General features: G+C 32.8%; 1 protein-coding gene across 1 annotated transcript; it reads right to left on the bottom strand.

Moving 5' to 3' along the window:
• Positions 1–1,342: 1,342 nt before the first annotated feature.
• On the bottom strand, positions 1,343–3,378 carry LOC132174993 (aluminum induced protein with YGL and LRDR motifs). The gene is made up of 4 exons (XM_088514968.1): positions 3,069–3,378; positions 2,727–2,967; positions 2,502–2,622; positions 1,343–1,723 (listed from the first exon to the last, which is right to left on the bottom strand). Exons 1-4 carry the CDS (start codon positions 3,368–3,370, stop codon positions 1,533–1,535), a joined length of 855 nt encoding a protein of 284 aa, XP_088371094.1. The 5' UTR covers positions 3,371–3,378; the 3' UTR covers positions 1,343–1,532.
• Positions 3,379–13,314: the final 9,936 nt, after the last annotated feature.

Genomic DNA, 13,314 nt, shown 5'->3' on the forward strand with positions numbered 1-13,314 from the left:
TTTTTAGTGTCTTCTTGGGCCAAATTGTTATAAAAAGAGTCCATATTGAAAAATAAAAATATTTGACCCCAAATTTACATTTACTTGTACTTTAAAAAAATTTTCTTAAATATAAATCATAACTTATTAAAATTTAATATGATTAACTTGAATAAAGTATTTTAATTGTCATTGAATCATATGATTAAGTATTGATCTTATACATTTATATTATTCATATGCATATATGTATAATTATAATTTATAACATATATCGACTTATAAGTTTATAACATACATTGAAACTAAGTCTCTAGGTACTTAATTGTTATATTAGTATGAATTGGTATACTTATGATTTATGTCATATTACATACGTATAATTTGTTCTTATATAATCATATAAATTAGAATGATAATACATTAATACTTCAATTATAGTTATAAGTAACACAATGTTTAATCCAATGTCAATTACTTAATTTGATATTATACGAATCATATTATCATTGTATATTAATAATATAATTCACTTTAATAAGTATTTGAATTGTTATTGAATCATATGATTAAGTATTGATCTTATATATTTATATATGTATAATATATAACATATATTAATATATGGACTTATAAGTTTATAACATACATTAGAACTAAGTTTCTAAATACTTAATTGTTGTATTAGTATGAACTTGCATACTTATGAGTTATGTAATATTATATATGTATAATTTGTTATTATATAATCAAATGATTTAATGATGAATTGATCACGTGATATAATCATATAATTATAGTGATAATATATTAATACTCAAGTTGTGATTTAATTATTTTTTTAAAAAAAATTATGATTTAATGATCAATTGATTATGTTATATGTATAAATATTATTATAATTATAATTATAAAAATATATTATATAAAAATGAGGTTAGCGGTTACAATTATAAACCCAATAACCGCTAAGCAGTTATAGCGATTAAGTGACTAACAGTTAGCAGACGATTAAAAAACTGTCCGCATTGACACCCCTAATAACATGGGTGTAATAGATAAGTTATGAGTATATTACATACCCTACTCACATCCCCTATACCCTTCAATTGAGATAGAGTAAGAGTGCACTATATGCCATTACTTTATAAAATAAAAAATAAAATAAAAATAAATAAAAAAAAAAAATATGCGGTGGAAATAGTTAAAATAGGTCTAGATTTTGTTTGACCTTTCTTTTTATTTTACATAATGCCTAGAACATTTTTGGACTTTTTCACCTATTGTTTTTTTTTTTTTTTTTTTTAGGGTTATTTTAATCCGAACTTGAAAGTTGAAACTAGGGAAAAGGTACCCTTAGGTGTATTGTAGAAAGGAGGTTAATTTACTGCAGATCCATCCCAATATGTCTACAGGTTCGTTCATGGGGAAAAACAAACATACAAAGTACAAACAAGAACTTAGAATTGAAGAAGAAGAAGAAAAAAAGAAAAAAGAAAAAGGGTAAATTCGTGGCTACGATATGGTGTGACAGCACATGGATCCAAATTTCGCTAATGCAAGTCCCAAACGGTCCAATCGGCTTCACTTCCCACACGTGGAATGCTGTTGACCCTTGCGTACTTATCAACCTTGAAGTTGGCCCCACACACGGCCCCTTCACTATCTACTCTTGGCATTGCTTTCATCTTGTACATCGGATGCTCAAAGCTCATCAACCCTCCCTCACTGTGGAACATACACCCTGCATCCCCACAAACAAATAATAAATGTCATACATGATTTTCAACCCCTTTAAGTAAAGTCAATTTTGGACTTGAAATGGCTAAAACTTATGCTCTTCCTAAATTTGAAGAATTCAATATAAAATTAGTAAGCTAAGAATTAATAAATTTAATTTGTATAATTAAATAGAATTAAATTATATAATCATATCTCGACACAAATCAAACTTGACATACTTAAACTAGAACCACCAATTTTTTTATATAAATGAAATTAATAATTAAAATTAAAAGTTTTAAACCTATTTAATTAAATAAATCAAATTAAAGACGAACTTATAATTCTAAAGCTCCTATTTCAACACACTTAGAATTAGAAGGGTAAAATCAGCGGGTTATAATCGGCCACCGGGTACCAACTGGCTAAACCAATAACTGTGTACCCCAGTCCGATTATTATTTTTTTTGTATTTTTACACCCCCTATATATATATATATATATATATATATGCGCTTTTTTTAGGTTTTTTTTTTTTGAAACAACCACCCTAATTATTTTTTAAAAAATGACAAAAATTAGTTAAAAGTATGCCAATACCTAAAATTGGCCCAAAATGTCCATTTTTAAAAAAATCCGGTTATCGGTCCGGTTAACCGGGTATCAACCGATAACCGCCGGTTATTATATAGCCGGATAACAATATCTGTTACCAGCCCCGGCTTTCCAAATTTAGGAACCATTATCCGGTTCAGATGCCCATTTTAGCCAATAACCTGTACCTACTGCCTTGAAAGTACCTGTTGGGAAGGGAGCAAAAGATTTGGCACAGCCAGCTTTGATGACCTCCAAATCATCAGAAATCACCACAGACCCATCAGCTGCAGTACCCCAATACAGTCTCACTCCACCATCAGAACCCTGCAATTGAATTAACCAACAATAATGAACATTTTGTGAAGATCATCAAGTTCCAATGGGTAAAAGAAAACATGGCGCCTATATATATATACATATATATATACCAGTGCAGCAAAGACGGTTCCACCCTTGCTGTCATAGACAACAAATGCAAAGCTCCCATCAAGATCCTTCACAACCTGGTCAGCTGGGTATGGACCCCTGTCACGAAGGGTCCGGAAAGCTTCGATCACAAACATGGCCTCGTTCGTGCCCTTTGTTAGACCATACTGCTTATTCAGAGACCACAAGTTATTCAAGCTCCCCAAGAACAGGCAGTATATGTCTTCAAACCCACAGAACAACCTGCACAAACCCATTAACCCATCCCTTTCAGGGCTCGCTAAAGCTTCCAAATTTTTGTTTCAAAAGTTGTTTATATATATATATATATATATATAGATTACCGTTGATGAAGTGAGAAAGGGCCGTCGGGGCGAACATAGGCAAGAACGGCGGCGGATCCAAAGCTCATGGAGAAGGTGTTGTGAGGATGATGAGAGAGGAACTCTTTGAGAGTTTCATCAGGAAGCTTAGGCTTCGTGCTGCCATTGTAAGACGCAGGACTGTTGAGCTCCTCAGGTGGGTGAGCAAAAGCCTTGTGAAATATAGCCAACATGACGATCTTCTTCCTGTTTTCCTTCACGAAGAAATTAAACGCAAATTGATCAAAATGATTGAATTTTATGTAGAGGATATGAAACGACATAAAGGGTTCTTGCACTATTTATATATATATTGTCGCAATGTGATCGTCATGACCGGTGGTGAGGTGGCGTGCGTGGATAAGGATTCTCGTACTCCCAGATATTCTTATCTCTCTCTCTTCCAGCTTTTTGTTTTTTCCACTTACATCTTTTTTTATTTTGTCTTTTATATATATATATATATATATATATATATATATATTGTTTTTTCAAAGATATAGTAAACAGTTAAGGCAGCAGCAATTCTAGAGAAATAGACGAATGCTAAAGAAGTAACCAACCACGGTAAGAACATTTCCATCCAACTTTTTAAATTTTTTTAAAATTTAATTTTGAAAGAGAAATTCTAAAATCTAATAAAATCCATCATGCCCATCAAAATTTTAGGGGGTAAAGGACACATGGCCAAAGTTGATGTAAAAGGGCATATGGTCCAAGTTGATAATAAATAACACTTTGTCACTTAGAATTTTGATGGGCAAAATGTGGGAGTTTTATTAGATTCTAGCGTATTTCTTTTTTAAAGTGTAATTTTTTTGATTTAATTAGAAACTTTTTAAAATTACCAAATATCAAATTGTCTAAATATTTATTAAATTTAACCAAATATTATTTTTTATTAATAAATGTAATTGTCATGAAACTCATTTTGATTCCATGCAAGAGATTTACCAAAATGCCATCCCAGCAACCAAAATAATATTAAAAAATAGGAAAAACTTCACTTTACACCCCTGAATTATCACCCCTTTCGACATGCCCCTCAAATTTCAAAATCTTTCACTTTGGACTCATAAACTTTTAATTTCTATTATTTTTAACTCTTTCGTTAGATTTCAAATGTTAAAAGTTAGACAAAAATGTTTATACCCCAGACTTTTTTATAAAATTCTAAAGTTACCCTTAATTGCAAATTAAAAATTAAAAAATATTATTAAAAAAAAAAGGTGGTGACCCATGGTTGGGCACCTTGTGACTCTTTTTTTTTTTCTTTTTTTTTCAATTTTTCTTTTTTAATAAAAAGAAAATTGAAGGGTAATTTTGTCTTTTTAATGGTTTTCACAGCAAAAATTGACGGATGGGTTCAAATTAACTGTAATTAAAAGTTTATGGGTCAAAATTGAGAGGTTTTGAAGTTTGTGAGCATGTCAAAACAGGTGATAATTCAGGAGTCCAAAGTAAAATTTTTCCTAAAAAATAAATAACTTTTGCTTTTATTGTCTTTATATTTGAAGAGGAGTTAAAAGCAAAAGTTAAATTTAACTTTGGATAAAGAGTTTGATAGATAATTTTTTTGTGGATTTTGTTAAAAAATTAGAGAAACGTTAAATATGAAAAACTTAATGAGGATGCTCTAATACATGTTTGTTGGGCTTATGAGGGGCTTAATTAAACCACGAAAATCTTCGGCACTCACTCAAAGCTAATTAAGTTATAATTCGATTTAGCCACACCAAAACATTAGTGATTCTCAAAGCAGCTAATACTAATTAAATTTGTATAAGTAATTCGTCATTGAAAAGAGTCGAACTCACACCAAACTTCGTGAAATTATTTTAGTGAAGGCCATACAAGAAGAAAAGGACATTACAAATTTTGTTGGTTTCTAAAGTAGGAAAAAGATGGCATTTGAAAACTGTGTACATCATTCCAAGTTTTTGTTATAAAGTGAAATTGAAATGGAATTCTGTGTCATTAAAATATATAATAAGGAAATGTTAATCAAATATGTTGGTTTGTGTGACATAGTCAAAAGAGGATAGGATGGTAGCCATCGGCCTTATCCAAAACTGGTTAAAGGTGACACAGATAAGACTCAGCTCAGTTGCCATAGCCACACTTTTTTTCAGTTTTCTGTGGGCGTAGTATTATACTCAGCAGTCTTTTATGATTGGCTCCAAAATTTATCTTTCAAAATGTTTAGCTAAATTGTAATTAAAAAATTAATAATAATATTTATATTTGACTCAGTCTTTTAGTTATACATTTTTATTTATTTATTTTATTTAAAATTCCATATTTCCAAGAAAAAGAGAGAACATAATTTCATTTTTTTATTAATATATCTAAGATACAACTCAATAAATTCTAATCTAATGTATTAGATTATGTGATTTACTTAATTTACAATTAACTTATTGTAGAATTAAAATGAACTTAGAAATTTGAGTTGTGTCAACAAAATAATTTAGTCTCTATAGTCAAATTCTGTTATTGTGACACTGACTTAAATAGAACACATGTCATAATTTTATTGGCTATAACGTTTTACACTATTAGAATTTACTAAGTCAGTGGGCAAAATTTAACTTTAAGGACTAAATTATTTTTTTGACATCCCTCAAGGACCTCTTAGATCATTTTGATACGACAAAAAACTAATTGCAAATCAAACAAACTAAGTGAAAGTTTACATTTTTTACTTGATTTGATCAAAAATATGAAAAGGCCAAGCCTTTAGCTTGGCACCAATGGCATGACCAACTCCCTAGGAAAATGGGGGGCAACTCAAAAAGGGCTGTGGCTGGAATAACCCAAAAGGAAAAGTTAGAGCTTTTATTAAAAGTGTGTTTTGTTTACTTTTAGGCTTTTTAAACAATTAAAAGCGCTTTCAATTTTTTTTACCAAATGAATACTTTTTTTTAAAACAAATTTTTTGAACGTTAAATGCATTTTTAGACCTTTTGAACACACACCTAAACAAGCCGTTACATTAATAACTTATTTAACCATCGCTCTCCCACCACGGTTGGGCCGGTGTCACTTCGATGGTCTTATCTTTCTTATCTCACCATCCAATCTGACCGTGAAAAAATCTGCATCAAAGAGTGTGGACTTTGCTGCAACATATTCTGCACTCACTCATGATTTTGGTCCAGACAGTCAGGTGTAGGCTGTAGCTATTTCCTGTTTTAGTTGGGTATGGGTTGATGAATGCCATTCTAGAGATTTGGACTAAGGAGGCCCAAGTAGGCGGTCCAAACACTCATTTCCGACACAATTGGGTCCCAGTCCCGCAAAGTTCTAGGAAGCCCATGCACGTGAAAGTGCTGTCCAAAAGCATTACAACTTTAAGGTTTTCTCCTGCAAACACATGGAGGCAGGCAGTCCTTTCAGTTCGGGCCCATTGGCCCAACACACTTCCTCCTCCGACAAGTTTCTATCTCCAAATTTTGATAAATACTTTTTTTTTTTTTTTTTTTTATTGCATAAGAGAAGGAGATTCGAACTAGTGACCTCCACTTTATGAGTCATAATTTCCAACCGATTAAGCTACCCTTTGGAGACAAGGAACTTGTAAATTTTGGGACTGTATTTGAAAATTAAAACTTTTAAGTCAAAAAAATATTTTTTTGGCAAAAGCTTAACAAATTTTAGAATAAAAAAGTCAAAATAAATACTTTTGAATTTTTTTACCAAATATACCGGCTTTAATTTGGCACAATCTTCTAAGTACTAAAAGTATTTTTAAACTCTTTAACACAATTTCAAACATATTCTAAGTCCGCTCTAACTAATATGAGGAATTGTTTGATGAACAAAACACACGTGTCTTTGGTGGAGTTAGCTCAAGCCTCAAGTTATAGATTAACTCACTTGAGAGAGCCGTTCGACTCTCCTATCATTGATTCTTCAAAAAAAAAAAAAAAAAAAAAAAATCGTTTAATGTTGTTGTATGTGGATAGGAAGCTCTCTATTCTCTAATCCTGCCCACCCTTGGTAGACGCACTTGCTGACGTGGATAAGCTCCCCCTCGTTTCACAATCCCCCGTCGTTTAGGCAGTCACCACATGCCCACAGGCCACAGATATTCTCCTCCACAATCAATCAATCAATGAAACGGGTTGGGTTTCCTTGGGTACTTATCTGGCACACGCGAGACGTACGGTCCATGACAACTCATACACTACTGTAGCTGTCTGCACCCACGGTACCGATCATGTGCATTTTGGATGTTAGTGAGATTCGTGAAATGATTCCCTTGTATTTTCATCACATCATGCCAGCTCATACCGCCCGTCCATTTCCATTTTCCCCGTTAAAAAACAAATCTGAGCCGCAAGAAATAAAAATATCATCACACCTTTTATCAGTTTTCAATTCTAATCCTACTTTTATTCCACTACTTGACGTGGCTTTTTGTGTGCGTTCAGCGTTCACACCCCTGTAATTAAGAATGTTTGTTTTTTTTAGTTTTTTTTTTTTTTACTTGGATGTATAATTAAGAGAAGATTGCGAGAATATATATATATATTTACCTTTGTGAAAACAGAAAAACACCAAAACATGTGGGACTTGAGAAAAAACATACAAAATCACTGGAAGTGGAAGGCATTAAGCACACACACACATGTTAGTGTCGTGTATGGATGAAATCAATTAGGTGATCTAGATTGCATGTTCTATTATTTGAGGTCAAATCAAGTGGGTTTCTGTCTCTTTCTGAATAATGAGCTCATATATATATATATGAGCATTATTCATTAAGCCTGCAAGAAGAAGAAGAAGAAAGAAGAAGAAGATATTATTATTCGATAAGCACAGAAAGATATAAAATGCCTTCTCTCTCTGCCTTTGATATATGGAACTGATTATCAAGTGCACAATAAAGTGTATATATATATATCCTGCATGCCTACTTATTATTAGCTTTTATGAATATGATTTTTTCTTTGTACAGGGAAAGAGAACATATATAATGAATTGGCATTTTCATTTTCTTTTTCTTTATTCAGATTCTTTAGTGGCACCCGGCCGGGACTTGTCTATCATCTGTCTCCACATAACAACAACAGCAACATAAGTCCGTACATCAATCAACATAATGAAAATATCTTTTAAACTCTCTCAAAAATGATAATTGAGCTCTATTTTTTTTTTTTTTTTTTCATGTAATTCTGCAAAGTAAATTGTTGAGTTACTGATTGTGATTATTTTTTTTTTCCTTCTACGAAAAAAGAACTGTCTATGACTATGAGGATTGACTTGAATTGCAATTTATTTATTCTATTTTTTTATTATATAGTAGGTGGAAATTAATCACTTCATTTCTATATATATATTTTTCTAGGGTTTGATCCTCGAGTCCTATTTTCGAAATAGCAAAAGAAGAGAAAGAAATCTACGGGAAAATATATAAGATTGTTGACTGACTGGGTCACTGAAAGCAAGTGTGAATAATTTGCAAATACTTAAAATTATGCAAGTGGCATGCTCTCGGTATACATTTATGCTCTTGCACCCGTGGACGTACAAGGATTATCTTTATTTTAATTATAATCATAATTTAAAATTATTATATCTAATGGTATATATATGATTTTGACGTGCCAACATTAATAGTATTTATCTCATTTAAAATGAAGAGCATCGTATTCCTTACAGCTAGCCTAGATTAACGGGGATGAATTGTCTTACATTTGACCATGTTGGAGTTAGGTAGTGCATATTTAATATAGTTTTCCAATGTTTACATGCAGAGGGATGTTAAAGAAAGTATAGGAAAACAGCTTTGCCAAAGTTGGTGCATGGGATATATATATATATCTCACATGGTTGTTCTTAGTTCTTAGTACGTGAAAAAGAAAAACAAGTGTAATGAAAACAAAAGTTTTAACTTACAGAAAAGTTAATTCTTATATATATATACATAAAAGAGTAGTTAGAAGATGAGATCGCTAGCTAGCTAATTAAGATGTAGGTTGAATTTAAATAAATAATCAATGAGAAACAAACAAGGGTCACCCTCCCTCCCCATCAACTTTCCTTTCTCTTTTAATGGTGGCATTTTCTAGGGTCCCCCACCCCGTGCATCTCCTGTCTTTTCCGAGTTACCAAACACGAAAACTTAAGGCTGCAAACGCAATATAGGCCTGAGTGGATCGATGCAATATTGGTGCCAAAAATGTCCATATCTAGCTATGACGACTGTAAATAATGTACGTTAAGGATAATGTATGTTAAAGATGCCCCATTGTTCACATAATGAAGGTAAAGACGACATATATATATATATATAGTTGTTGACACAGTCAAAAATAATGTACGTTAAAGATAAAGATGATGTACGTTAAAGATGGCCAATTGTATTGCCACTTAATGAAGGTAAAGACGACATATAATATATACAGTTGTTAATGCAGTAGACCCCATCACCTCAAAAATATCTATAAATGATAGGAAGCCAAGAGAAGAAAGAGTGAATTGTGTGCACCTAAGACTAATTAACGTCATGCCACTAAAAACAAGGTAAGTAGGTTAGATCATAAAGGTATTAGAGGTCAATAATATAATATGGAAGGTGGTGAATTATGGTGAAAATGTTTCATCTTGGATTTTTCTCATTGATCTCTTTTCCTAATTATGGTGTGTACATCTTTCGACCTGCATAGGGTCTCAGGTCTGAAATAGGTAAGATAATCAAAGGGAGTGATATATTTTTCCTTATATGGCCGGATCCCCATACATGGACATCGTAGGTCATGTAGCCGCTCGATTATAGCAGCATCATATTGGTCAGGACTCCTTCGGTTTGGGCACCTTTGGATGGGCAACCCTCGGATAGGATTCCCTTGGGTAGGCTACCTTCAAATGGGAAACCCTCATATAGGTCACCTTTGAGTCCCTCAAGTAGGCTGCCTTCAAATGGGGAATCCTTGGATATGCCACCTTGGGGTAGGCTACCCTCGGCTGGGGAACCCTTGAATAGGTCACACCCTCAGGCGCAATTACCTTCAGATGAGGAACTCTCTGATAGACCACCCTTGAATCCCTTGGGTAGGCCGCCCTCAAATCTCTCGGGCTCCCCATGGATCTGAGGGCAAATAGGCCTCAATAGGTCCCTATGGCCCTCAATGGGGCCTCTGATGGGTGAGCAATATTTCTCATTATCAATAATCAAACGATATATGTAATAGAATATTAATTAAATGATAAATTAAAGAAAAATGTAGTTCCTTATTTATTCTTAAAAAAAAAAAAAAAAGTAAGATCAGCTTATTAAAATTGTATAACCTCTAATATATATATATTAAGATCACAATGTTTTTATCTTTCATTAACGACCGTATAATTTCAAATCAAGAAATCTATATTTAATTTGAAGAGTGTGTAACAATAGAACAATAACTTCTCTCTTTAATACAATGTATCATAATGTTTGATTTATAAATTGACAATTAAAGATTATTCTGTTACTTACAAATTAAGTCGTGTGTGATAGAACAACTTAATAATTAGACCTCTGACGATGTTGCAGAGCAGTTATTTATGTACATGGTAATATTTTCTTGATATACCTTAAAAAATAAATAAAAAATAAAATAAAAAGGGCTACAAAATAAGCATAGACAGATCAGTGTCACCGATATAATTTTACATTGCATGGAGTTCTATTCTGTAAAGTGTGAAGTGCAGAGTACCCGTAGGCCGTAGCCGTGATACGAATTATGGGACCCCTTCTACAACGACCACGTGGCGGGCCCCAGCAGGCATGTCCTCTTTCTTGTAGGGCAATCAGGGATCAAAAGGACAATAAAGGTATTTTGGTAAGGGTGAGTTTGCACATGGGGTGGGGGGTACCTGCCATTAACCATTTCGGCTTCGCTTTAATTTGTAGCGTCAATTCAACGCTTTTTTGGCATTTTTTATTTATTTATTTTGTTAAATACAAGAAATAAAATGTTAATTTTAAAATTGCTCTTTATATATATATATATATTTCAAATCTACGGTTGTTGAGTTCATCAATGTTATTAATGAACGGTGGTTTGACCGCCAGAAACAAAAATAAATCGATGTCATGGAACTTGTTCAACAATTTGTGACATTGATGAAAGCATGGGTTTTTAGGCATGGTATATATATCTTATTGAATCCGTTTGGTAAAATTTAGAAAAATATTTTGCAATTTTGATTTTGAATGAACTCAATATATATAACACAAACAAGTTTAATGTTTGGATGGGTAGCAATGCAAACAATAATTATGAGATAATTAATATAAAGTTTACATGTTCAAACAAATTTTAGACGGCTCACTCATCTGTTTGGTCCAATGAGCACATAACACCATAAAAATGATCTCGAATTTGTTGCATGCCAACTAGCCCCATGACTCATGGAAAGGGTTTAACTTGTTTGGCCAATAATTTGTGAAGGAACTCAACAATTTTGACATATGGATGGTTAACAATTCGAATAGTAAATATGAGAGAATTAATAAAGAGTTCACATGTTTAAGTAAAATTTGAGTTGCCCGCTCATCTGCTTAGACAAGTAAGCACCATAAGAACTCTTTCATGTTTGCTATAAGACAAATTACTAAAAATCCAAATACCGAAGCTAATTAATACGTTAATTGATCTCCGGCTTTCAAAGAAAAACCCAAGTCGTCCATGATCAGGACTTTTGCTTACAAAATCTTGCCAACTTCAATTAGGAGAAATCTAATCTAAGATATACCAATCAAATCTAATCTACCAAAACGTGGCCATTTCCTACATCATGCACTCCAATTTTGATAGCCATTTGTTGGTAAAAAGATTTGAGTTGTTGGTGGAGATCATGTAGTTGGTAAAGGCATGTCCTTCAAGTAGAAAAGTGCTAATTTATAATCCATTTTTTTTTAAAAAAAATTAATTTATAATCCATTAATAATGAATAATGCAACAGTTTTTATCCGTTTGTAATTAAAAGTACCCTGCCAAGTCTGTGCACTTTTAGTGAAGAAAAAGTGAAGTAAAATTAATTAAGAAAAGTATGTGGTTATCCTAATTGTTCCACCACTTTAATTTTCGATTAGACCCGATAATATAAAAAAATGAGATGATCACCACATATCCAATGAAAGGCAACAATGTTTTATGAAGTAAAATCATAGAATTTGGTGCACTCCTTTTAGCAATCTCGTCGCGGGCCCTCACCACCCTCACCCTCAATCAACGCCGGCACTTGGAACCGTGCATTTCTAGATGGCTTTGCCGATTGAGAAGATGCAAGCTCATCTCCCATCATCTTATCTTGTTATTAGCACAACTTTACAACATCAATGGACTCCTCATGAGCATGGGGGCACATTTCATTTTCATCATGATATTGCCTTTGTTGAGGCAGGCATTGCTTTTGTGCGACAAGCATCGAATTGTTTTTTTCAACATCATAATTCATGAATTATATCATCATAATGGCACAATGACTTCCGCCTTGGTCGTGAATATCTGAATAGGACAAACCGTTTGGTGGATATCTTTGCTTCAGAACAAAACAATTAAAATTAAGCTTGCGGTCAACTGGAATGTATATTATTCATATAAGGAATCTTTCAATTGAGAAGATCTGTTGACCTAAGAAATGAAGAAAAACGTCTATCTATTTTATTTAGTTATTCAATTAAACTAATGATTTGTTATTATAATAGATAGCAACAACCTTCCGTGCTCCGGTTGTTGTTGCTATTTGCTAGTTGTTTTTCTTATGTATTTTTGGATTTTATTATTTTTTTTGGTATGTTGTGCGGGTTTGTTTTTAATTTTTGTGGGCTGTAGTCTCTTTATGCCTCTATGGTTTGTTTTTGTTGTAGAGACTTGTGTTGCCTCTTTGTTGGATCCTAATCAATTTTTGTGAATGCTTCTTTTATTTCAACTTCCTTATCCGGCTTATCGTTGTTGTTGCTATTTGTTAGTAGGGATTTGGGTAGGATTGAAGGGTATTGCAAGCAATACTATCTGTGTCCCTTACGGTTTGAATATGATTGAAGGGTATTGCAATGGTTATGTCCCTACATGAGCCCTCTGTTTTGGTGTTAGTACCACTTTATGCGGCAACTTCGGAGAGTACCAGATCATTTTTGATCCATTTCTTATTGTTTATTTGTTTTTTTTGCACTATAATTTTCGCTTTTGATCTATTGTTGGAGAGTCCACCCCTTTTGTTAAGTCTTCCACTT

Source organism: Corylus avellana, chromosome 3 (genome assembly GCF_965113065.1).
Source record: "Corylus avellana chromosome 3, dhCorAvel1.hap1.2, whole genome shotgun sequence".
Taxonomy (NCBI): domain Eukaryota; kingdom Viridiplantae; phylum Streptophyta; class Magnoliopsida; order Fagales; family Betulaceae; genus Corylus; species Corylus avellana.

Coding starts and splice junctions, on each gene's coding strand:
- LOC132174993 (XM_088514968.1), bottom strand. CDS start 3,370: ATGTCGTTTCATATCCTCTACATAAAATTCAATCATTTTGATCAATTT. Junction 2,968..3,068: donor CCTTTCTCACTTCATCAACG/GTAATCTATATA, acceptor GGGTTTGTGCAG/GTTGTTCTGTGGGTTTGAAG. Junction 2,623..2,726: donor GAACCGTCTTTGCTGCACTG/GTATATATATAT, acceptor ATTCAATTGCAG/GGTTCTGATGGTGGAGTGAG.